This window comes from Protopterus annectens, chromosome 3.part1, assembly GCF_019279795.1.
Source record: "Protopterus annectens isolate FY-2018-M chromosome 3.part1, PAN1.0, whole genome shotgun sequence".
NCBI lineage: Eukaryota > Metazoa > Chordata > Ceratodontiformes > Protopteridae > Protopterus > Protopterus annectens.
Window position 1 is genome coordinate 1,265,581,614 of NC_056732.1, and position 27,805 is coordinate 1,265,609,418.

General features: G+C 39.4%; 1 protein-coding gene across 1 annotated transcript in view; it reads left to right on the forward strand.

Annotated features, from left to right (window-relative positions):
• LOC122797766 (protein brambleberry-like) overlaps positions 1 to 27,805 on the forward strand; it is a 439,351-nt gene that overhangs the window by 173,155 nt on the left and 238,391 nt on the right. The window contains exon 6 of the mRNA XM_044066288.1: positions 1,109 to 1,315. Coding sequence (XP_043922223.1) covers positions 1,109 to 1,315 — 207 coding nt within the window. The remainder of the gene's footprint in view (positions 1 to 1,108; positions 1,316 to 27,805) is intronic.

The window sequence follows — 27,805 nt, forward strand, 5'->3', positions numbered from 1 at the left end:
ATATATATATATATATATATATATATATATATATATATATATATATATATATATATTTATATATTTTTTTAAATGCTCTCTGAGACTGGTATTGTCCTGTTATGGGCAGAATTAAAGTAGCCTGCTAAGCTGACAGTAAGACTTTGTACCCCCTCATTTTCTCTCCCTACTAGTAAGACCCCCTCATCTTTTATTTAGCTGAGAGGCTCTGTCCATATAACAGAATACTTTTCAGTCAATTCCTGTCGTGTCCCCACAACTGCGACTTTTGGCTGCCTGTTAAGGCTGCATGTGCATAGCCCAGTAAGCCCTTTACTGATGCACTTGCAATACTCTGCATATTTGTGAGCAACTGTACATTCTTGTAGACAAATTACATGGCAGTCATCAACCCTTAGCCTGATCTCTAAAGCAGTTATTTTAATAAGATACTGCCATGTCTGACTTGCTTCTAAAGTTTGTTTCTGTGTACAGTTTAGAAATCTAATTTGCTAATGCTTTTTTCCCTTTGTTCGTCCATAGGCTGAACTCTAAGTGGTAAGGGTACCTTGCTGTTAGGAGCAGGGTAAATAAAAGCACATACTTTGATTCCACATTTGTGAGCCTGAGATGGAAGGAAGGAAGCAAAGTCAGTATTTATCTAGGAGGGTTCAGTAGTAAAAGGGACCAACCCAATTTTCTTATGAGAGAGGTAGTGCTGCTCAAAATGATTAGAGAGAAATGGGTACAATCATGCAAATCGTATCAGCCTTAAGTTGTAGTATGTTGGTGTCTAACCTGAATTTTGATGCCCAGACTTGCATGCATTATGTGTTATAATACTTTAATGATAACGGCCTTTCTAGTATGTCAGGTTAAGTTGGGCATAATGCAACAGCATTTGAGTTTAAGCATTTTCTCGGTGCAAGTTTTCAGTATGGTATAAAATGTGGGGACCTGAAAGTAAAGCTTAATCTGTGTAATGAGTTGTTGCATTACTAAGTTGTCTATATCTTATTTTAATATATTTTTCAAAGGTGAATTTTGGTGTTTGTAAAGTACAGCACTTGTAAATGGCACACATACAAAAAGTATTCTGATACCCTTTTTCTTTTCTAATGTGTTACAGGCATAAGCTTGTCTGCCATTTACACATGTGTCCTACACATTGGTTACCTTATGGTGGCAGCCCTAGTAATGACGTTCTTGCAGACCCCCAGCTTCTCTCATGCCATCCTGCTGCTAGTGGTTATACTCAATGCGGTTTCCAAGCTCAACAGTGGTATCTCCTTGGATTTCAAGTGTCTTACCATCTTTTTGACTCTAACTGTTGTTGGTGAGTTTTATTTTTACTATGTTGGAGGCTTTGCTTGATCCAAGTGCATCAGTTTTAAGGACTGAACCATATTAAAAAGTAGGTAGTGGTAAAAAAAATGCAATTTTAAACATTTTTCACCAGTGGGAGTAGTTTTGGTGCAAATGAGGTAAACCAGGGAATCTGTGCCGAAGATAGCAAAGTGATTTTACACATACAAAGCAAATGCATTACATTTATTTATTTATGTTTACCAGGAATGTCTGACTGGGTAATACCCATTTTCAGTGGAGGCCCGAGGAGAAAAGCTCCATTTGATTACTGCATTATACTAGGTTCCAGTCCAAACACAGAGTAGTTACATTTCTATTTACATTTGTACACAAACAGTAGTTACATTTATGCATTCAAAGATTTTACAGAGGTGGAAGTTACTAAAGAGAGAGCACATGTGCAACTTATAGGATCATGCAGGCAGCTACATATAAAAATGTCATTTCAGTAAGACTGAGAATATTATGTTTAAGGAGAGTAGAGAGTATTGTACAGAGAACACAGGCACAACCTTGTGTGTTCAGGACCAGGATTGTTAAAGATGTTTTAAGCAGTCATTTAAAACTACTGAGTTTGATAGATTTTTATTTGTATGGGGTTACTAATCCAGAGTTTTGCAGTGTACTGGGAGTAACATTATTTGACCTTTTTGTAAGTTTTAAGAATTTTACTCGAATGGTGGTCTATTGCTGGACAGTAGGGTAGTAATATGATGCAGGGCATTTTTCTGAATGACTAATGAGTTTCTGTGCCATAGTTAGTCGTGACTATGTTGGAAAGTTGTGCAATTCAAGCCAGTTTAATTGCTTTAAGCTAAGCTAACCTGGTGATCTTGGAAATCCTGAGGCAATTTAGCAACTGCCTCATGTACACTGAAAACCCTCTCCTCTTGTCTTTCAACACTCAGACTTGCAAGAAATGCATTTATATATCCAAATTGGAAGCCACACACACTCCAGCCAAGACTGGAATAGCTGGTCAAGAGGAGAAGGTCAACACTTGCACCACACCACATGGAACACACAGCCCTCCAGAACACACATCAGCAATGCCTTTACATAAAAAAACAAACCACTCACCCAAATTTGCTGAGGCTCTCAATAAAAATTTACCCATACAGCAGAAACCTCCAAGGCAGAAATGCACTTTGCCACCACAACACCAGTCACGAGACACAACTCTCCTAAACAGTGTGCCACTCAACCAAAGCTCCTAAGGCAAAAACAGCATGCCCAACACACTAATCATAGGTGACTCGATAGTGCGGCACACTGATGTCCCACTCAATAGGATGAATAAGGAGAAATTAACAGTCAGCTGCCTGTCAGGCGCTAGGATCCACCACATAATGCATGCACTCAGGTCCCTCAACAACAGGTACAAATATGACTCTAGTCAAAAGAACAGGCTAGCAAGTACGGTAGGTGCACAGGCCAAGCAAATTATGATAAACAAAAAAAGAAGAGCCAGCACCTTGGGAGCGTGAATATTTATTGAAAAAAAAAAAAAGACCGGTTTCAGCATGTTGCTTTCATCAGTGGTATATAAAACAAGGCAGTGAAAGACTGCAATATATACTCTATAGAAAAACGGAATGGACTGAATTATATTATCCGGCCACCTGTACTTGTCAAGCCTTTTATGTGGGGCAAACTTCTAGACAATTTAGGTGTAGAATGTCCGAACATCTAGGAGACCTCAGAAATGCAAGGGCTATCAACGCTTTATATAGACATTCACTTGTTCATCATATGGCTAAATTTACTTTTACAGTCATTGACAAAATATCGGGCAATAGATCATTTAAAACTGGGTGGCATGGTATATTAAACATGAAGGAAAGGAAATGGATTGTGAAATTAGGGGGTTTATTCCCACTTGGATTAAATGACAAACTTTAGGGTCTTAACATCTCCTTTCTCTTCATGAGTCTTGATATTATTTATGGAATAACAATATCTTATAGGTTTAGTTCAATTTAGGAACAAATAAAGAAATCAATTTTTGTTTGTATTTTTTTCATCTTGATTGTATTTTATTTTTATGGTTCAGATTCAGACTGAATATTCATTAGTCAGGAAATGTCATTTTTCTTTAGAGTATATATTGCAGTCTTTCACTGCCTTGTTTTATATACACTGATGAAAGCAACTTGCTGAAACTGGTCTGTTTTTTTTCAATAAATATTCACACTCCCAAGGTGCTGGCTCTTCTTTTTTGTTTAACAAATATGACTCTGTCATTGCACATGTGGGTGCAAGTGACCTGAGATGTACCTCCCTGGACTACATGAAAAGAGACCTGGAGGAGCTCTCGGATTATGTAGCCCAGGTGGGTATGACCCTAGCCTTGAGCAACATCCTACCATCACCCAGAATGATACCACAGTACAAGCAGAAAAATGATTGATTTCAACAATTGGCTACGTTTCTGGTGTCCGTCTAAGGGGATCCAGTATATGTCTGCCTGGGTTGACATGATTGACAGACCTCGTTGCTTTGCGAGAGATGGCCTGCTTCTGTCACACCTGGGCTTCCGGATACTGGCCAAGGCTCTTGCCACCCCTATAGTGCCTTTTTTAGGTGGTGTTCTATAGACCAAATTACCACCATAAGAGCTACAAACAAATGCAATCTGAGGATCATGCTGCTCAATGCTAGAAGTCTAAATCTCAAAATGCACTCACTCGAAGCACTCCTTAAAATGGAGAACATCGACATTTGTGCCCTAACAGGGACTGGGTTCAAGTCAGCAGAAAGCACCCCTATGCTACCAGGCTATAACTCATTCCACACCTTTCAGGCCCCAGAACTTAGACCAAAGCTCCAAAGGTTTTTTTTTTCCATATTCATAAAGGATGTGCACACCTCCAGACTGGTAGCCCAACATAACGCATCTGAGATGCTTCAGGTGCAGCTAACATTGGGTAAGACAGCAATTTGGGTCATAGCCTGCTATAGGTTCCCAACCATGTCCCAAGGCTCGCGCTCCATGTCCCAAGACTTGCGCTCCATGTTCCTAAGTACCCTAGAGAATATTTAATGTCCAACCTAACTCTCTCATACTGGGTGACTTCAACTATTCCTCCATTAACTGGGAAAACTACTCCTGTACCAATACACTTGCCCAACATTTCCTGGAATTCATTAATTCCAATGCCCTGGATCAGCTCGTTTTTACCCCCACTAGAGATAGCAACATCCTTGACCTGGTCATTACAAACATGGGAAACCATTGCTCTACACCAATAGTCAATTCCTCCCTGGTAAGATCTGACCACAAACTAATCACCTTGAAAATCCACATCCCTCCCACCACCTCGCAAAGGTAACCACCATGAAAAGCTTCTCCAAAGCTAACTTTGGGCTCCTAAAAACAGAGGTGGCTAACTTCACTGCACCCATGCAAATGGAGATAAGTTGCATGACAGCCGAATCCTACACCAGTGCACTGTACAAACACGTACACAAATGCATGGATCTTGCCATACCCAATAGAGCCAAGACGCTGTCATACAAAAAAGGAAGCCAATCTGGTGGTCCCCTGCCATAAACAAACCCTTCAACAGAAGGAGGAAACTGATGCGAAATAAGGTGAAGTCCCAAGACTGGAAAAAACTCCCTTATCAGCCTCAACAAAAAGTTGAGATACCTCATCAAATCCTCTAGCTATGAAAACAGAATGGCAGCAGATAAGACAATCACAAGGCCTTCTAGAGTTATGTAAAGAATCTCCATGGCAACACCCAGATTTGCTCTGAGCTACTGCACAATCGTAACTCCTATACCAAGCCAACAGATATTGCCAATATACTGGCCGACAGTGCCAACTTTACCCCCCCCCCCAGGACCAGTCACAATGCCAGTAGATTGCCAGGCACCCAGTATTACTGTTGCACAGGTTAAAACAACACTGTCCAAGGCCAAGAATACAGCTTCTATGGGACCTGACAATATCCCTGGCTGTGTTCTACATGAACTACAGAGTGAACTGGCCACCTCACCTGTGTACCCTGTTCAATCACAGCCTCACCTCAGGCTTTGTCCCTACTGAATGGCACACTGCTACAGTCATTCCTCTCCACAAAGGAGGAGTGACTACAGACCCTGGGAACTATCGCCCAATTAGCCTGATTAGTCTGATATGCAAAGCTATGGAACACATCATCATGGACCTAATAAACCAGGATATAGGGAATCTCCAATCTCTGGATCCCACACAGTTTGGTTTTGTGAAGGATAGATCATGCCTGCTCAACTTGGTCGACTTTGAGTCAGTCATCAGAGCTGTGGATGAAGGCAAGGTGGATCATACAGCCTACTTTGATCTGGCCAAGGCCTTTGATACCATTCCCCACTCAGGAATCATAAAAAAATGCACTAAGCTAGGCATCAACCCCTATATCACTAGGTGGGTTGCAAACTGGCTCACAGGTAAAACCCACAGTGTGCCGACCAGTCATGAGTGGAGTCCCATAGGGTTTGGTTCTGGGTCCTCTCCTGTTTTATCTACTTCCCTGAAGTCCAGGCCAACATGAAGGGATGATTGCAAGTTGGGAGCTATTAACTCCCCAAGTGATGTTGACCTCCTACAGAAAGGCCTCAATGAGACCAATGACTGGTGTCAGAATCATGGCCTTAAGCTCAATGCCAAAAAATGTCTCGTCATCCCCTTTGGGAAAACCCCGTTTCCCTTTAATTACCACATCAATGGTAGTCCACTGAACACAGAAGGTGTGTTGTAAGAGATCTGGGAACACAGGTTGACAGCAACCTCTCTTTTGACCACCATCTTGCCACTGTGGTCAGAAAGTCCTATGTGGCACATCTCATTACAAAGGGTTTTGCATCCAGGAAGAAAGAGGTCATTGTCTCCCTCTACTCTTCCCTCATTAGGCCAATCATTGAGTACAGTGTCCCATTTGGCATGTACCTCACTAAACACCTGCAACAACTGGGGAGGCCGCAAAAGTATCTCACAAAGAGAATCCTAGGCCCTAAACATTTGTCCTATATGGACAGACTAAAAAAACTCCAACTACTCTGTCTCATATTGCCTACATAGAGAACAATCTCTGCTTGACTTACAAAGCCTTGTCTGACCCAGCTCTGTTAGAAATGCTACATCTGATGAAATCCCAATCCCTTGCACCACACACTCCAGAGAACTCAACCGCATTACCATAATCAACAGAACATACTGGAGTGACAGGTTTATATCTCAGACTGCCCATGCTATGGAATAGACTTCCCATACATGTCAAGCAGAGCACCTCAATGGCCCTCTTCAAGAGAAATCTTGATGAGTGGATGGGAAATAGAAAAGTCACCCCAGGGATCACTCCAGTGGCTTTATTCAACAAAGGCACTGGGAACTAACGTCTGGTGGCACAATGCCAGGGTAATCCTATGGGCTAGGCTTGTAAAGGCTCCAGGGCCATTAGCCTAGTACACACCTATAAACCTAAGACAATGGTGGATCCTATGAGGACACTTATAGCAAATTTGGCTATTTTATTGTAGCAGGAGGCAAGTTTCTTTGAGTATTTTGTTTGTTGGGATAGCAGCAGCATACAGTACAGTCTGCAGTAAGAAGGTGGTGGCTAGAATTATCCTTGCAGTATCTATAAGGAATCCATCACATTGATCCTATAAAGTGGAGTGGGAAACATCTGATCAGTTGCCATATGAAGATACTTTGGAGCCTTCCCTAGGGAACCAGTACAAAAGTTCAGTTGGAGTTGCACAGCAAGGGAAGGAACAGGAAACTGTGGCAACTCTGACACAGTCAGTGTTGTCAAGTGATAGGCCAGTGAGTTCCCATATGAAAGAGCAATGGATGACGCAGGATGAAACTGAAGAAAATGTGGCACAGGAAGGTGCTGTGGAACTTTCTATAGAATGCCTGCAGGAAATGGAGAGCAAAGAATGTGCCCTCAATTTAGAAGAAAATTATCTCTTAAGAGAAGAGTTGCTTGATTTAATAGAGATGGGCAGACATATTAAGATCAATGAAAGAAACAGACTATAGAAAGGCAATAAAACCCAAAAGTTTTGTTTGATAAAACAAAATAAAACAGTAGTAGGACTGTTTATAAAACTGGTCTTACCACAAAAACGCAGGGCAGTAAGGGAAAGGTAGGGAAGAAATCACATGCCATTGTGAAAGTATTGCGTAGAGAAAACTATAAAGTAATTAAGATGAGGTGTCACGCTAGCACAGTATAGAAGAGGGAACAGATCAACAAAACTATTGAAAGATAGACGTGATAAAAGCAATGTGCAATATCACAACAGATCAAGATCTGCTGTGCACTATTGGAAATATTTTATTTTACATTGGTTGCCCGGGAGAGTCAAACTGGATTACAAGTCCATTTTCAGTGGAGGCCTGGGGAGAAAAGCTCCAAGAGAACAATTTTTTACAAGACCTAGTTTTAAGGACAGACTTTTGACATACAATTTCCATAGAAGAGACTTTGACATGCATATTAACAGGATACATTCGTTCTCTACAATATAATATTAAATTTTAGAAGATATTCCTAAGTTTAGGATTCCTGTGATAGATTTATTATCAGAGTAAAAGCAGAGAAACGTAGAATAAGGCTCCGAGAGAGCAGATGATGCTTGCTATAGTTGAGAAGTATAACAAATTGATTTACAATATGTTATCTCCTAGTTTTAGTTGCTTATGGAGAACTCAACATTGCTAATATCTTAATATATAATTACTAATCTCTATTACTTACTATATAATTGCTAATCAAATATATTGGCACAGACAAAAAAAAACTTGGAAGATATACAGATAAATATAAAGGAAAAGTACAAAATAATTATTGATGACAAAGTTTTATAAAGAACTGGGAAACGAGGCAAAAGGAATTCAAACACCACCAAAAAAGAAGCAATAGATGCATTTTGGAAAATATAAATGCTAAATGGATAGAAGAAGTAAAAAGAATAAAAAGTTCAAATGTACAGGATATGAACTGGGATGAAGTAACGGCCAGAGAGATTAAGAAAAGCTCCTACTGGAAAACCCCAGGCCCAGATGCAGAACCTAACTTCTGGCTAAAAGTATTAACATTTTTACATGAAGATTTAGCCATGAGTAAGAACCATTTGTATGCACACCCTCAACAGACACCAAACTGGTTAAGAACAGGAAAAACACTGCTCCTACTTAAGAGTGAACCTGTAAGCTATCTTAAACTATGTTCCAATAGCTTGCCTTATGATGACGCATGAACTATACACTGAATTGATGCCGGCAGAGTTTATAGTCACTTAGAAAAACACTCCATCATGGCAATAGAGAACAAAAGGGTAGCAAAAGAAAGTCATATGGAACAAAGGATCATTTGTTAAAGTCATAATGGAGAACTGTAAAAAGGTGAAGAAACTGTATGGCATGGATAGACTACAAAAAAAGCATTTGACATACATGGATAAGGGTGCTTAAAAATCTAAAAGCTATACCCTACACTTATCGATTACATTACAGTGACCATGAAACTGTGGCAAACCACTTTGCAGTTAAGCCATGATGAAGGATAAATTATTCCTGGGATAAAAATTCAAAGGGGATTTTCCAGGGTGACTCTGCCACTGCTGTTCTTTTGTCTTGTCCTTAACCCATTAAGCTGTCTACTTAGCAGATTAGGTCATGGCTACAGTTTGGCTCCCAGAAAATAACAGTGTAAAGACTTTTCTCATCATCTTTTTGTAGATTATTTAAAACTATAGCCCATCAGATGAGGAACTGAAAGCACAACAGCAAGTGATCAAAACTTTTTCAGATACTACAAGAATGTCCTTTGGTCTTGATAAATGTGCAAAAGCAACTTTTAAAGCAGAAAGCTGCAACTCCAAGAAAATGTCAATTTAGGACAGGAACATGATATAAACAATCTCGAGCAAGAGGGAGTGTATAAATATTTGGGAATTGATAAAGGATCAACAATAAAACATGAACAAATGCAAACATAACTTAGTCATCTAAAATATTCCTTACTAAAATTAATGCTAAAAATGGCATTGACATATAGGGAAACCTGGTTGAATCTGCCCTCTCAGATTCAACTACTGCTTAAGAAGAAATAAAAAAAAATGTAGTGTACTGCTCCTGCTGCTGTCCAGCTTCCACTAGACTTCTCCATTGGATTGGATGAAGAACCTGAGGACAGTCCTTTCTGCTTCCTCTGCTACAACCCACTTACAGGCCAACAGAGCTATATACCCACACATCCACTGAGACTGTGCCTACATCTGAGGTACTTTGGAGAGGGGAAGCATGACCGATTGTAGAGTGGCCTAGGGGAATCTGCCAAACACTTGTTAGGGCAGAGGTGCCTGGTACCCTCACTAAATCAAGGCAGGAGTCTAAACCTCCTAGATTTGTTAAAGCTGATGCTCCTTTGAAAAAGAAGTGGAAGACTAAGGGTGCCCACAAAGAATGGCCAGATTTCACTCTGGGGCTTTTCATTGCTCTTATGGCTCTTAACTATCTTAATGGCTATCTGTTCCTATTTTGTTCCCTGGCCTTCCACTCCTTCCAAACATCCTAGGGACTCTGATTCCTCTGAATGAAGAGTTGGACTCTGGTGAGGAGTTATCGGCTTGCCCTTCTGAGATCCACTCTCTTTTTCCATACGGTCTGAGGAGGAGTATACACTTTTTCTCCTGACTCTCCTATGGAAGAATTGCCCTTTGGGGATATGGTAGTTTGTATGATGGAACACTAATTGGGACTGTTCCAAGGTTTCTGACATTCAAAAAAAAAAAGGTACTATGGATTCTTGTAAATAGATTACTTGTAGAATTTTGCAGTCCTTCCAGTGTTGGATGCCCTTTTGAATAGTTTTCACTGCAGCTTCTGAGGCCCCAGATTCTCAGCCTTCTGCCCCTAAAAAGCAGACAGGTACTATAAAGTTTTCAAAGCTCAAACGCTTTTGTATAAAAGCACTTCCTTCTGATCTTGCTGTTTTCTATAGCCACTGATCAACCTTCCAAGTTGCTATCCTCTTCTAAGATTTTACCTTCTTGTCATGCATATATATGGTAAAGTATATACCTCTACTACCTTAGCTTTCAGAACTATTAATTACCAGACCTGTATGACTAGGTATGTCCTTGCTCTTCTTTCCTAATTTGTGTGCATTCTGTCTGATATGCTAGATTTGGAGGGTAAAACATCTGCCATTTCCCATTTGAGATCTCCTTCTCAGATGGCTCATTATTCTATTAAATGCAGTTATAATGCTGCTGCTGCCTCCTCTAGGGCAGCTGCATCTGGATCTGGAATGAGGAGGTATTCTAGGTTGTGCCTCTAGGCTCTGCCTGAAGGCATCAAGCCCAATTTATTAGACTCCCACTTACACAGCCAGAATCTCTTTTGGCACTGCTGCTGCTGAATTGTTTAAGACCCTTTGCAACTGATCTTAATTCATCTGAAACATAGGAACAGGAAAGGCAATCCTTCTAAGCCTTCCTTTGTTCATAGGTAGCCTCAGCCTCTTTAGGGGCAAGAAGGATTCCAGGAGAGCTTTTCTGGACAAGCTTTCTCAGGGTTCTAAGGGTCAAAAGCATCCTTTCCCAACAAATCTGCATCTCTACCAAGAGAAAACAGACTAGAGTCTGAAGTACAACAGGCAACAAGCAAACTTTAAAATAAGAACTCCAAAACTGCCACAACTTTCAAATAAAGACTGCTTTAATAACAAAAAGTGAGTGCTTTTGCAGTTAATACTGCTTCATCAGACTGGTTTAAATACAACAAAACAGGAACACTTTTAAAATACAACAAAACCAATCCAGAGTAAGAAGAAAATCATGATTTTAAAGTCCTTTTACACACTTGACCAAATAAAACATGCAAAAAAAGCCAAGCCCCTAACTTGATGTTATAATTGGTGGTACAAAAAGGTTTCTTGATCCTGCCAATCAAATTATTTGCATATACCAAGCCCCTACTAGTGTTTCAGTAGGCGTGATTTCAGAACATGTTTCAGAAGACAGTTTTTCATTCAAACCTGGTTCTAAAAATGCTTTCAGAAGTAAAATCCACTTCTGTTCAGCACTTTCAGTCTTGTTTTTGATGTATCGCCCTGCCTAATGTTCTGGTTTTGTTTGAAGGTCATAGCAGTTTTGGAGTTCTTATTTTAAAATTTAGGCACTCCTACCTCTTTGACAGATTCCTCTATCCCACAGGTTGACTTCTTTTCTGGTTTGGCAACAGATAACCATGGACACTTGGATGCTTTCCATTATCCAGAATGGTTATTTTATGGTTTGGAAGTCCCTTTCTCCATTTTTGGGCCTTTCTTGATCACCTCCTTGTTAGCTCCTATATTTTCCTTTAGTTCTTGGGGATCTGGTGGTGCAGGGAACCATCCATCCTGTCCCTTTGTCTTAGAAGGGAACAAGTTTTTATTCCAGAAAGTTTTCCTTTCCCAGGAAAGAGGGGGTCATGGAGGCCCATTCTAGATCTGCCCTTTCAACACTTCTCAAGGATCCCTCTTCCAGGATGTTGTCTCTTCAGATGCTTTTCCCTCTGTTTCTTTCTCAAGATTTTTTGGTATCCCTGGATTTGAAGCATGCTTACCTCCACATTCCTATTCACCCTCTCTTTAGGAAGTTTTTACATTTTTCTGTTTCTTCTGTCCTCAGTACTCTCTGTGATTTTTAGTCTTCCTATAGCTCTGAGGGTCTTTACCAAATGTCTGCTACGTGTGGTAGCCTTCTGCAGACTTCAGGGAATTCAAATATTCCCTTATTTGGATGAGCTTTTGATTTAAGCCTCCACCTCAGCAGCTCCTGTTTCAGGATCAAGTGTTCCTGGGTTGCAGGATTCAGACTATTCCATTGTTGGCTTGCATCTCACCTCCCAATGCCCTTACTTTGACTGATCTTTTCCAGTCCCTTCTGTCTCTTCTAGTCCTTCCTGCAAGGGAATTTCTCCGAGATCTGGGGTACATGTCATCCATCATTCCCATGGTTCACTTTGCCAAACCCCACGTGAGGACATTTCAGTGGTATATCAAGACTGTTTGGATCCAGCACTGCCATCCTGTGGGGTATCTGGTTCCTCTCTTGCCTTTTCTCAGACTTGAGCTCTTCCGGTGGATTCACAAGATTTCCTTGAATCCAGCAATGCCTTTTCAGGTTCTTCTCCCTTCTCAGGAGCTGCATACAGATGCTTTCAACAAAAGGTTAGACAGCCTCCTCCAGCAACCTCAAAGTCCAGGGTCTTTGGTCCCATCAACAACAGTGCACATCAACATCAAGGAGATGACAGCTGAACTTTTAGCTCTTCATGCCTTTCACTCTCTTTGGGCTCCAGGTCCTCTAAAGGTATTTACAGACCGTATCAGTCATGCTACATCAGCAAACAAGGTGGGTACAAAATCTTATCTCCTTTGTAGGCTGGCTCTTCAGGCTTCAGATTTTGCAGTCTGCCATCACTTGGTTCTTCAGGCAGTTTACATCCTTCAGAGCACAATATTGTGGTACTGTCTGAGCAGGTCCAGTATAAAGCCCCACAAATGGATGTTTCACAAGGAGGTTTTTCTGGGTATTGTACATTGGTGGGGTATTCCAAGTAGATCTCTTTGGCCTTCCCTTTGAACAGACAAATTACCCAGTTCTGTTCGACTGCCAAGTTCTCTTGCTTGGAAAGTGGACACCATGCCTTTCTTGGAAGGGGGTGTTTCTAAATGCCTAGTCTCCTCTTCCTCTACTGCCAAATATCCTGTGCAAGATCATGTGGGACAGGCCCAAAATCTTGATGGTAACTCCCTTTTAGCCCAGACAGTACTGGGTTCTCTTTTCTGTTTCATCTGGCCAGAGGCAGTCCTTGCAAGTTACCTCACAGGATGGATCTTTTCACACAGGACAAGGGATCTTTCTTTCACCATCACTTGCCAGCCCTTCACTTAACACTTTGGATGATTGGTGCTAATTCTCTGATGATGTGGTTCTGGTTTTGCAGGAGGCCAGAAAGCATACTTCCATGCAAGCGGGACATGTTTTTTTCTTAAAAATGCAATAGTAGTCAAAAATGAGGGATCATTTTGAGATCATCCAAAAAGTCATGTCTGTAGTACTCTACATGCAGAGACGTGATATTAGAAAGAATGTGGTTACCTGGTGTGGAGAGCATTACCTTAGCACTTCAGTTTATATATATAAAAATAAAATCTTACAGTTTATAGAATACTACTAGGCTAACTGCCCTTGTCAGCCATTTTAAGCCTAGCCAATTATTCCATTTGAGAATCAAACCCTGCACCTTGTGTGTGTAAGGCAAGCATATTAACCATTATGCCAAACCTAACCCCCTACTTCGATTTTAAAAGATGTCCTCCTATAGCTCAAGTTTTGTTTTAAATTTATAATTTTTGCATAGTTTCAATTTCACTTTGTCCAGAAATCTTGAGCAAAGAATAGTAACGGAGGACAAAGGCCTAAAATTAGGGACTATTTATAAATACTACTCTAATTCATCTGGGAAGCAAGAGAACATTGTCTTGCACTAGCATGCATTTTCTGAAGAAATAATATGCAACTCTGCCTGGCATTACTGACGGACTATAATAAACCTTCCTCTATGTAGCCCTATTTTCATTGTCTTCAGGTAACCTAGTCAAATCTACTTGAGCAATGCTACAACAAAAGTAGCCATCATTGCTGACATGGCACACACATCTCAACATTGTGTAGCACTAAAGCAGTGCAACTACAATGCCTAGAATGGTCTTGCTCACTGACTGACTCAGATACATGCCACACAATCTTATTCACAAATTAAAAAATGGCAGAGCCTAGCTCACATCCTTCAACACTGTTCACCAGACCTCTTTCTCAGTAGATAACTAAATCAAAACTCTGCAGTTGATTATTCCTCCTATATCTCTAAAATCGGGAATTCCATCTCACTTAACTGTAAACAAATACCTCAGGTGAAATCTTTCAAGTCTCAATTAAAATGCCAGCTAATGATCACAATGGCTGTAGTCCTGCCATTCTCCTGGCTAGGCAAATTCCAGTCAATCCACACACGTGCTCGGTATCAATAATAATGTATAATATGGCTAAACTGATTTTAGGGAAGTACCAGGGAAGTACCAGTGTTTTCATCCACTTATAATGCCAATTGTTACAAAGAATGGTACTCGAGCTCTGAGTCCTTCCATTTTTGTCATCAAGATTCTACTTTGACAGGAGGCAGAAATACATATTTGGGTATGTTGTTCTATCCTACAAGATGCTGCATCAGCAGGATGCGACTGCACAAGATGGAAACAAATGTCATTAACTTATGTGAGGAGATGACATCACAAGATACTTGTTCACTTGTCACTGGATCTTAAACTTAGAGAAATTAAATTAACTAGCATCCTCCACATAAGTTTGGTGGTGGTGCTACATTTGTCACTCAAAGTATGAAGTGACAATAGCATATTTCTTCACATGCTTCTAGTATGCTGCCACTCCATCTGCTGCTAACCTGCAGGCTTTGATTGTCATTTGTTTACAATGAGATCTGATCTAGTAAAAGTCAGTAAATTGGCGCTGAATAGCCAGTCAGACTGTCTACAATCCATTTAAAATTCCATTTTTGTCCTATTACTAACAAGTCACTGACCATGCCATCTAAATCTCTGCACACAGAAAATCAAGTGACCAAATGTACCAACCTGTTCACTGGTAGGATGAAATACCACTATCACATTTGTCTGGTAGCTTTTTAGGTGTCCTGTAACAAAAATGGTGTCAACAAGTATAACATTTATTGAGAGTTTTTTGAAGTTCAGCTTTCCCCTGCGGTTAAGGAATACAAGTATGGTTCCTATGAATACTCTGAATAGTATGGATGGGCATCTGTAGAATGAGAAAATCTGTACATAGAACAGCACCATTGCTGGAGGATTAAATGTCTGGCTTTAACTATAAGTAAAGCTATCAAAGGACAACTACAGCCTAAATATAATGTTTCCTTTCCTCGAGTATATTTCCAGCCCTAGGGGATTATCCCCATAATTTCACATAGTAAAAAGGATAACTTGATAATTTCTTCCACTCTGTGACATTTCTGCTCTAGTTTGCTACTTTAAAATGAATCATGCAAAGTAACTGGAAAAACACAACACAAAAGCGAAAAATAAAGACAAAATGGATGCAGACTACCTACACAAACACTGTTGGTCGTTTAATAAAACTGAATTAAAATAAAAACATAAATAAATGATTGAGCACTTTTTATCTTAACTATTCAACAAGCTTCATCAGAGTAAGGAGCTACCATAATATACAAACTTAAATACTAATCTACCAACCAATCAAAGGTCAGGAATAGGCATAAATTAATGTCATCACGTCAACGTAATTTCATGGTGATGAGTGGTACAAAGAAAACGTATTTCATATAAACAGTATATAAAAAAGTATGGCTTTATTTATATATACACACACACACATACATATACATATATATATATATATATATATATATATATATATATATAAAATTTATTTAGAATATGGATAAATGTATTTAAAAATACATGACAATAATGGAGAACGAGCATAAAACTGATATGTTGGATAATAAAATTAAGGCTTTGAATGGACCCTTAAAAGCCAACTTCATTTCAACTGTAAATGAACAGTATAAGCATATTTTTAGTAAGGCTGATAACATTATTAAAGTTAACAAGACACATAAATCTTGTAAACTTGAAAGGGACAATGCTGAATATGATCAAGGGATGGCTTACCCAGTTCCTGAGCAGTGACTACTTTTTAGAGCTGATTCATTTGAGTAATGTGGAAGTAATGATGGAGGAGACTGAGCATGACTGAAACCGGGGTAGGATTCCCACCTTTTCAAATGCACAAAGTGGGATTTTTTTTGTAGAAATGTGAGATTTTGAAGGACAAAACATACCCATGGCCAGTGCAAAGGATAGAACTTCACTTTTTTGCCAAAATAAAAGCTTATTTTTTGTAGGATTTGCATTGCGTATGCTATTTCATATAATATTTGTGTTTCAGATACAAAATAACTCATTTATGCAGTTTACCCTTACATACCCAAAGATCACAAGTGCGATCGCTCATATGAGTGAATTCAAAGCACGAAACACAAAACCGAGACTGTTTCTGGTTGAAAATTAGCAAATCAAAAAGCAGATTCGCTGATTTTCAAAAAAAAAAAGTCAAATACAAATTGTAATATAAGGAGGCAAGCCCCCCTGCACCACCCCCACCCCCCTACTTTAATATACTAACTTTGAGATTGCACTACAGTGGAGAAAGGGTCCATTTCCCGATCCCCACTATAGTGCAATCTGCACCCAAAATGCCGAATCTGCAATGAGCGAATGTCAGTGTGCATTTGCTCATTGCACATTTGAATCATTTTTCTTTTGATTTTTTAGGAACTTAGCAAACGTCTTTTCGAGCTTATGGTGTTCGCCCATGTGCAGAACGCACATATAAAGGTAAACTGTTTTATGCAACTATTAAAGAATACTTAAGAAATGTATTTTGTCTTAAAATCTCAGGGCGTTTGCCGTTAAAGTTTTTTCACAGGACACAACTGTCCAAAGTGGGATTTTCCTCTGACAGGTGATGACCATAGACTGGGAGGGGGGGTTAGATCATCCCCTCATTCGAAGATTGGAGAGGCTGGCAGTCACTGCAATGAGATGAGTTATGCACTTGTTGCCAATCCGAAAACCCAATGAAGGGAAAGTTACATGAACTTTCGTGGCAGGAGTAGGAATAAGAGATAAAGTGCACTTGTCATTGGGACACAGTTTGACTATATCATTATTAATTCTCTTAAAATTTATAATTCAACTGCTGTTAAAATATCTGCTTGTTTGTATTTTAATTTCATTTTAAGCTTTAAATTGGATGTTGTGGATGCTGTAATTTTGCTGAAGCTTTTTTCCAGAAGTTTGAATCTTAGTGCTGTATTCTAACAGATTCGTATTTCAGTTCATATATTATGGTAGCTCCTTACTCTGAAGTCTGTTGAATAGCTAAGGTGAAAGCACTCTGTCACTTTTTTATTTTAATTCAGTTTTAATAAATGAGTGGCATTTTTTGTGTAGTTGGTTGGGTTTCATTTGTTTATTACACACCATGCAAAGGCTGAATGAAGTCTCATAATACCTTTGCTATTGCCTCACTAAGGCTATCACATCTGAAAGCATTTTCCTCAGGAAGACATAGCAAAGTAGCTATAGCTCATATGTTCACCTTCCAGTGTTCACCACAATTTGAATGTATGACTTTTTGTGCAGTCATTAATATCTAAATTCATAGGACATGCCATTAAAAGCCTTATATGCCAGAATCAATTTCAATAACAGATAGTAAATAACTTTTTACATCCATCTTTATAACATAAATTGGATAAAATTTCAATGTTTTTGTTAAATCTTTTTGGTACTGATTCTAACCTTTTCAACCAAGTAGTGGTATTAATAAAGACATTATTGTACTTCAAAATAGGTCTAACAAATGCTGTATATAAATATACCAAATGTAGATTAACTCTTAATATAACCTTTATCATTAGTGTTTCAAGCTGTTTATTAGCGTTCAAGACCAATAAATCTGCTTGTTAAGAAAATGAAAAAATTGAAGAAATAAACACCCAAGCCATATGTATGCACCTCCACTAACTCTGTGCCTTGAATTAGTAATGGCTCACATGAAATCTGTTTTCTTAAAAAGTGTTAACATAATTTATATTAAACTGTATCCTGTAATTTCTGCCCAATTAGAGACTTTTAACAACAATAAAATTACAACAATTATTTGAATCTTATAAAGACAAGCTTGCAGTCATCAGCATATTTTATACCGACAAATTTTGATATTAGGAAAAGTAGAAAAAAGTTGAATAACAGTAGTCCCAAAACTAATCCTTGAGGGACACAAGACAGTGTAAGAGCTACAATGACCAATAACTACTGATTATTTCTTAACAGCTATCCAGTTCACAATCCAATTAATCAAATAAGGGCTGCAATCATTCTTAATGCATCACGAATCTTGGAAAATGGTAGTACATCAAAGCTTTTGTTAAATCTAGGTATATAACTAGCACTTCTCTCCTAAATCAACCACTGATGTTACCAAATCATAAAACATAATCAAGTTTGTTTTGGTAGATCTCCTTTCATGACGCCATGCTGGCTAATATATAATTGTTTATTATAAATGTCCAATTCTATAATTTTAGTAAGGCATCTCTCAAAACACTTCCCAATAATAGAAGTCAAGCTAACAGGTCTATAATTATTCCATCCCAGTTGCTCTTTTTGTATATCTATGTAATGCTAGACATTTTCTAAGAAATGGGAACAATGAATTTTCTAAGACAGTTAAACTTATAAACCTGGCAATAATGAACATTGCTTATCCTGCAAGCTAAGAATCATCACCAAAAGAATGTTGTCTGGTCCCATAGAAGTGGTCTTAGATGACGACTTGAATAATTTAATCACCAAATCAGAAGTGATAACAGTGCATTCAGTACCAGATGCATCAAAATCCAGCAATTCAGTTAAATTAGTTATTAGAGCAAATAACGAAAAATGTGTAAGACTTTTAGCTATACTAATAGAACCCACAATATAATTGTGTGTGAATGGTAAAGCTAACAGTATTTATTTACTTTTCTGAATGAATTTACATTCCTATAAGCTTTTTTATTGCTAACATTGGTTGTTAGATGACAAAAGGAATTATGCAATCAAGCTATTATCTTAATTTGCAGATACCTATCCTATTAAGCTTTGTTTTGTTAACATGGATAACATTTAAAGTTTTTGAATATATTTTTCTCTCATACATTTTTAAAAAGATGCACTCCTCTAATAAGGTAACTTTTTGGTTCTCTACGCATACACTATTGAAATTAGTTCTTTTAGAATATTTTCTAATATAGTTTAAACATACTCTAAATTCTGCTTGTATGCTTCTGTCCAATTAACCTTACTTAACTTCTTTATAGCCTGATAATCAGTTTTAATATAACTACGGCATCTCTTAATTTTGTGACTGGATTTGGACTTTTCTAATATAAAACTAAGAGTTGTGATTCCATCTTTCTAGTGGCATGTCAATTTCCACATAAAAAATTAACACTATTCTATTATATGGAGCATTTTCTTTGACCATCTACTTTAAATCCTAAAAGTGTACAATATCTATAAATTGAGTGAAGGAATTGGTACAAGTGCTAGCCCCCCAATTTATATCTAGGTGATTTAAGTCCCCCAGCAGCAGAATATTACCATAATCTAAACCGTTACCAAGATATTTCACAAATGTCATGCTTAGTACTATCCATATTTGGGGTTTTATAACAAGCCACAACCCTAACCACTTCAGAAATAACTTCAAGTCTATCACTAAAACTTTCATATGCTTATCCTGCAATAAAAAATAGAGCTCTGTTACCTCACTGCTATACTGATAACCAGCAATATCAGTATTAGACCAGCTCCAGCAACAATCAGGCTGTGAAAGAGGACACAGGCCAAGCAGCATATGCCATTGGTGGAACACTGTATGGCAAAGCCTTCAACTGCAATGCAGGATCATTGTTTAGGACAGAGCAAAAATCTTGATGGCCGTCTGGGTGACTACCTCTTGCTAGGCTGTCCTCGACAGAGAAATGAACAAGCTGGTCACCTCCCTATCCTATGGACAGAACTAACTGGCCAATTGGTCAAAAGAGAAGTGATAGTTAATGGGAAGTGTTGTGTGGTGGTTGGGGTACACCACAAGCTAGAGAGAGGTTTGCTTTGTTCAGCAATGTGTGAGCTACAGCAAACTGCACTCTCAACTAAGCGTGCATTAAATATATGCAGTTGCCTGTTTAGCATTTTTTAAAAATAATTGGACTTCTAAATTGTTTTACACAAAGGTACATTTCTTTTGTGATTAAATCTGACATTTGTATTTACCCATACTTTTCTTGCCAGTTTACAACAGATTTTGAAAGGCTGTAATCCAGCATGTTTGTTTTGACTGAAATCCACAGATAATTTGAATAGTATTCTCTTGATAGCCACATGCTCTCAAATGGGAGTTGCATATCCAAGATTTCATTCCTGTGTTTAAGAATGCCAGGTCCAAGCATATTCATTCTACAGCAGTTTTAGTCAAGTCTTGTTTTATTACTTTTTCTAGAATAGTTCTAGGGCTGCCTCTTTGAGGCCTTATCATTGTAGGAGGAATGAGAAACATTTTGAGCTAGGCATCATGGCAACATAGGTGAATCAACAATTCTTCCCCTGTTTCAGCTGTCAGAAGTATACTTTCTATCACTAGCCGTCTGAGGAGTGGACTGTATACAACTCTGAATCATGTTGTGGTTCTCTAAACATGCTGAGGGTAAGCCAAGACATTGTGAAAAGAAGAAAACTACTAATATGCTGATAAATTGTGCTAAACCTTTTTCATTAAACTTTGTGAGAACAACCGTGCTTTACCAATTTTGCATACTTAAAGGCAAGTAACAAATTACCAAAATCAGATTAATCCCTGAAAATGTGTATATTACCCACAACAATTCTGCCCTAGAATTTTATCAGCAGCTAGCAACGGCTTACCTTCTAATCTATTTCTAATTGTTAAATTCCCCTCCGCTTTGCTTAACAGCATTTTGCCTGGACTACAGACCTCGACACTAGCATATTTTAATACAATCTTTTTGAAAGTTTAGTGACATCCTGGTCATTTTGTTTTGGTCCCCCTCTCCATAGCATTGCAGCTGTCTATATTGCAGCATCACCCACAGACTATGGAAGGCTTTTTTCATTCTCACCACCACCTGTGGCATTTGAGCCAAACGCAATTCGTCAGCCACCCCTTCTTTCCTTTTACTTGCAGTACATCTTGTACTTTCTTGTTTTCTTCCAATGATTGTCTAATTGGACCCCTTTTTCAACTTCCACCCATCCCCGATACCTGAAGCTGTTAACGTGAGCTAATATTTTCCCTTCTAGCTATAGAGTTTTTCTGATTTTCCCCCCATTTGCTGCCATAACCGTCTTGTCTGTACTCGTTTCATCCTGCATGCCTTCAATTTTGCATTCTTTTCTCCTATTTTCTGAAGCTCTTGTTCAGAAACTGCTCATTTGCCACATCATCTGAATACAGCAGCTTTGTAGATCTGTCCTATCTAACCCATTTGCTAATGTAGTCCATCAATATGGATAGCAGTAGGCCTAGGACTGAATTCAGATGCATACGAGTGCTTTACTGTGACCATTGTTTTTAAAGCCATCCGAAGTGTGCACAAATTAGTCATAATTAGTCATAATGAATGAGTACAGGGGCTGTTTCTGGATCAAAGTGGCTGTGTGTATTGAAGTGTTGCATTACATTTAGAAGTAACTAGTTGGCTATGTTTTTTTTACTTTCTATCAGTCAAACCATGAGCATGCTACAAAATAAGTGACCAGCTTTGACATTGTGGGCAGGATGTGTGATGTCTGCTGACCACTGGCACAGTGAGGCGAGTTGAGTTTTGCTACCTCACAGCACTTCCTTCTCCAAGGTCTTAGCTGCATGTCCTCTTTCTATGTGGGCTTTATCAAGGTGCTCTGGTTTCTTCCAAACCTCAGATGAAATGGAATTCCTCCAGTTTGCATGCAGGTAACTGTGGCTTGTGTGTATCTTGTGATAGGCCTCATTTGTTGGGAAAGGCAGCATCAGTATGTGTGTGCATTTGTAAAAAAGTATCAATTTTATCTCTAGACGTACCATTTTGTGGGTGTTCACACACAACTCTTCTGGCTAGCAATAAAACAGTTATGCATCACAGAACATCTAAACTGAATTTCTGGCCACCACCAGGTTCCCAGACACCCAGCCTTTATAAGGGGATTTTGACACAAACTTAGTAATGCGGTCTCATTCTCAACCTCTGTCCTGGGCCTAAGCTAGGTTACACTGGCCCTGTTCAAGGTGCCCACAGAAATCACTATACCTTGTATACAGCTCAGCAAGTTCCTGCCTGGTGTCCTGTAGAGTTCTACAGCAGCAGAGAGACAAAAGAGAGAGTGATTATCATTTTTCTGCATTTTCTTGCTGCCTTTAACTAATTCCACCTAAAACGTTGATTTTTTTATTGTTTCTGTGATTTAAAAAGCTTGTTTCAGCTATATATTGTACTTATTTTACTGCCTGCACTTTAACGAAGTAATTTTTGTGTTTAAATTACCTGTGTAACTGTTGTAGGGTACACATTCAAGTGTAATAGCCACTTTTGTGCATTTAAAGTTTTTCTGATTGTATCTGCTTTATTTTCTGAAAAAAAAAATACTTGTTTTCCTGCCTTTCTAAGTTAGTATAGTCCAGTTTTCAGGTTAGTGCTTAATTCAGGGCTGTGTTAAAAGTTTCTGTGTTTGCCCATACATTGCTTGGATGGAAGGAAGTTTCTCTGTTCAACTGTGAGAGAGGGGAACTTTGAGCAGCCTATCTGTCCCTGGAGAAGTGGTTTCAGCCCAGAAATTAGTAGTTAGTTGGCCATTTTGGGCTAATTTCTATCTTTCATTTCCCTGCTATAAAACCCGCATTTGCACGGTTAGCTAGGGTATAACTATTACCGACTCCACAAAGTCTACTCTTAAATTTTTCCCTTTTTTTCTCAGCCCGGCACTTGCTCACTCATAGCAAGCACTAATAAATCTTAGCACAAGACCCCCCCCATACTGTAGAGAAGGACCAGGCTCTCTATTCGACCTTACCAGCCAATCAGTAAAACAGCTCACTGTACCTATCCAGGCATGTCCAAAGGGCAGTTTCAGGTGTACTCTCTGGTCCAACTGGTGAATCTGGGCATTTTGAGGCAATGTTACAACTGCCTCGTGTACACAGACACCCTCTCCTGCTACCACCAAACACTAATACATGCGAGAGATGCAATTATACAGCCAAACTGGAGGCTAATCTCTCTCAACCCAAGACTGGACCAGACAGTCCAGAGGAGAAAGGAATTACTTGCATCACACCACCAGTCTCACATAGACCTATGAAACCAACACCAGAAAATAAACACACACAAATACACAAAAACATACTCTGAGGCTCTAAATAAAAATCTGCAAAAGCAACAGAGACCTCCAAAGCAGACATCCAAGCAACTTCCATCCCCCAACACAAACCATGAAACACATACTTCACAAAACCAGTGTGCCATGCAATCACAGCCCTTAAGGCAAAATAACATACCCAACACACTAGTAATGGGTGACTCTATAGTAAGGCACACTGACGTCCCACTCACTAGGCTGAACAAGGAGAAGGTTACTGTTAGCTGCCTGTTGGGTGCCAGGATCTGTCACATAACACAAGTACTCGGGTCACTCCAGAACAAGTACAGATATGACTCTATCATTGTCCATGTTGGTGTGAATGACCTGAGCCATACCTCCCTGGACTACATGAAAAGAGACATGGAAGAGCTCTCTGATCACGTAACCCAGGCCGGTATGACCCTGACCATGAGTAGCTTCCTGCCCTCATCAAGAATACCACGGTTTAAAAGAAAAAAATTATCAATTTCAACAATTGGCTAAGCTGCTGGTGTCATTCAAAGGGGATCCAGTGTCTTGTCAGCCTGGGATGACATGCTCGACAAGCCATGCTGCTTCACTAGAGACTGCTTGCACCTGTTACCCTTAGGCTTTTGAATACTGGCCAAGGCTCGTGTCAGCCCCATATTGTCTTTTTTAGGCAAGGCTCAAAAGATAAACCCACAGCACAAGTAACAAAAAACTGAGGGTAATGCTACACAATGCCAGAAGTCTAAACCTCAAAATGCATGCACTCGAGGCACTCCTCAGTATGAAGAAAATTGATATATGTGCAGTAACAGAAACCTGGTTTAAGGCTCCAGAGAGCACCTCAGCACTACCAGGCTACAACTCCTACCATACATTTTGGCCACATAACCCGGACCAAAATACAAAAAGCAGGGGCGTATCCATATTCATCAAGGATACCCACACCTCCAGGTTAGTGGTGTAGCACGATGCTTCAGAGATCATCCACGTGCAACTAACAATGGGAAGAACTGCAATTCAAATTGTAGCTTGTTACAGATCACCCATCATGTCCCAGGACCCCCATTCTGCATTTCTGGAAACACTGGGAAACAAAGGTCCTACCAAACACCCTGATATTGGGTGATTTCAATTACTCAAACATTAACTGGGAGAACTACTCCAGTACTAACTCCCTTGCCCAACATTTCCTAGAATTTATAAACTCAAACACCCTGGATCAACTGGTCAACACCCCCACCAGAGGTGACAACATATTGGACCTGGTCATCACCAACATGGGCGACTGGTGTTCCACACTGGAGGTCAACCCCTCGCTGGCTAGATCTGACCATAAACTAATCACTCTGGATATCCACATTCCGCCCCCACCCCTGGTCAAAGAAACCACCATGAAACTTTTCAAAAGCAAACTTCACATTACTTTTGACCGAGGTGGAAAGTTTCAAATCTCCCATGCTAAAGGATAACGCTGCCCAAGCTGCAAAATCCTTCACTAATGCACTCTGTGGGCACTTACAAGAATGCATGGATCTTGCTATCCCAAGCAAAACCAAGACCTACTCCTCCAAGAAAAGGAAACCAGTCTGGGGGACCCCTGCCATAAACAAGCTGTACAATAGAAAGAGGAAACTAGTACAGCAAAAGAGTAAAATCCCAAGGGGGAAGACCTCCCTGATCAGTATCGGCAAGAAACTAGAGTCCCTCATAAAATCATCCAAGGCTAGCTTCAAAAGAAAAATGGCCAAGGACTCCAAAAATAACCACAAGGCATTCTTTAGCTATATCAAGAATCTAACTGGCAATTTCCAGATCTGCTCGGAGTTAGTGCAGAATGGCACAAAATACACTGAACTGACTGTTCTCACCAACATCCTGGCAGACGGGTTTAGTGCAAATTTCACCCCCCCTCTCACCCCCAAAAGGGGCCCATAACTGTACCAGAAGAATGTATTGCCCCTGAAATCCCAGACACTCAGATTAAAACAGCCCTCTTCAAAGCCAAAAAACACAGCATCAATGGGACTGGACAGTGTCCCAGGCTGTCACCTACATGAGCTCAAAGATGAACTAACTCCTCACCTAAACACACTGTTCAAACTCTGCCCCTCCACAGGCTACGTGCCCATAGTGGCGCACAGCAATGGTGATTCTGCTCCACAAAGGTGGAGCCACAACAGACCCCGGGAACTATTGCCCTATAAGCCTGACTAGCTTGGTCTGCAAGGCTATGGATCTCATTAACAAAGACCTTGAGAACATTCAAACACACTGGACCCTATCCAGTTCGGCTTTAAGGGCAGATCATGCCTCCTAAACCCGGTGGACTACTTTGAGACAAGTTACCAAGGCTATAGATGAGGGAAAGGTGGTCCATACAGCCTACCTAGACCTCACAAAGGCCTTCAACACAATTCCCCATTCTGATGCTATAGACAAGCTCACCAGTCTGAACATAAACCCCTACGTCATGAGATGGGTTGCCAACTGGCTCACGGACAGAACCCACATCGTAAGGGTTACAGGAGCTAGGTCTGACTCTAAACCAGTTACAAGTGGCATTCCCTAGGGCTCAGTCCTAGGACCCCACCATGTTCAGCATATACTTCTCAGAAGTACAGGCAAGCACAGGAGGAATATAGCTGACCAAGTTCGCAGATGACTGCAAACTAGGGGATATAATTGACTCTCCAGCTGACACAGTCATCCTCCAAAAGGGTCTCACTGAGACAGATACCTGGTGTCAAAACCATGGCTTCAAGCTAAATGCCAAAAAGTGCATAGTCATCCCCTTTGGAAAAAACAAAGTACCCTCAAATTACCACATAGGTGATAGCCCCCTAAATACTGAAGATGGAATAAGGGATCTGGGGACCCAAGTAGATAGTAATCTCTCCTTTGATAATTATATTGCCAAAGTGGTTAGAAAATCCTGTGTGGCCCACCTAATCACACAAGGGTTTGCATCCAGATCAAAAGAGATCATTGTGCCCCTCTACGCATCACTCATCAGACCCATCATAGAGTACAACGCCCTATTTTGGGATTTACCTTACAAGATACCTGCAACAGCTGGAAAGACCACAGAAGTACCTCACCAAGAGGATCACTGGCCTCAAACATATGCCCTATGCAGCTCAACTGAAGAAACTCCAGTTGTACTTGGTTGCATACTGCCTAATCAGAGGTGATCTCTGCCTGACATACAAGGCCATGTCCAACCCAGAATTGATGGACACGCTCCACCTAAAGAAAACCATATCCCCCTTAAGCCACATGCTCTAGGGATCTAAACCTCACCACAACAATAAATAGGACATGCTTGAGGGATAGATTCCTTTCCTAGAGACTTCCCATGTTCTGGAACACTATTCCAATCTATATTAGGCAGAGCTCCTCACGAACGCTCTTCAAGAGAAACTTTGGCGAGTGGATGGGAACCTGGAAGTTTACCCTGGGGGATCACTTCAGTGGCTCTGCTGGACAGAGGCACAGGGAACTAATCTAAGGGGGCGGCAAAAGCAAACACATTCCAGCTAGGCTTATAAATGCCTTTGGGCAGATAGCCTAGTACCTACCTATGAACCTTATTTGGGGCTGGGATAGTGATGTCATTTTTAAATCTTTCTCACAACTAGAGGAGTGAACAGAAGGTTGCAAACACTTGTCTAGGAGCAATAAGCTTGAATAAATTATGACTTTTTTCACTTTCCTAACAAGTATTAGACTTGTATACAGGTGGATGACTTTTGTGGGTATGGGCAAAGAGATGCAGTATATACGTCTGTTAGCAAAAAGTTGAAATATATATTTCTGTGGCCATTTGTTCTTCCACTCCTATTACAATTTGATGTCAAAGGTTCATAAAAAAATCTCTCTTTTTTTTGAGGTACCGGTGAGGAAATATGCTGTGTGCATATATATGTGTGTGTGTGTGTGTGTGTGTGTGTGTGTGTGTGTGTGTGTGTGTGTGTATATATATATATATATATATATATATATCTATATCTATATATATATATATCTATATATTTATCTATATATATATATATACATATATATATATATATATATATATATATACACACCTCCATAAATATATAATGTGTGTATATATATATATATATATATGTATATATATATATATATATATATATATATATATATATGTATATATATATATATATATGTATATATATATATATATATATGTATATATATATATATATATATATATATATATATATATATATATATATATATATATATATATATATATATATATATATATATATATATATATATATATATATATATGTATATATATATATATATATATATATATATATAAA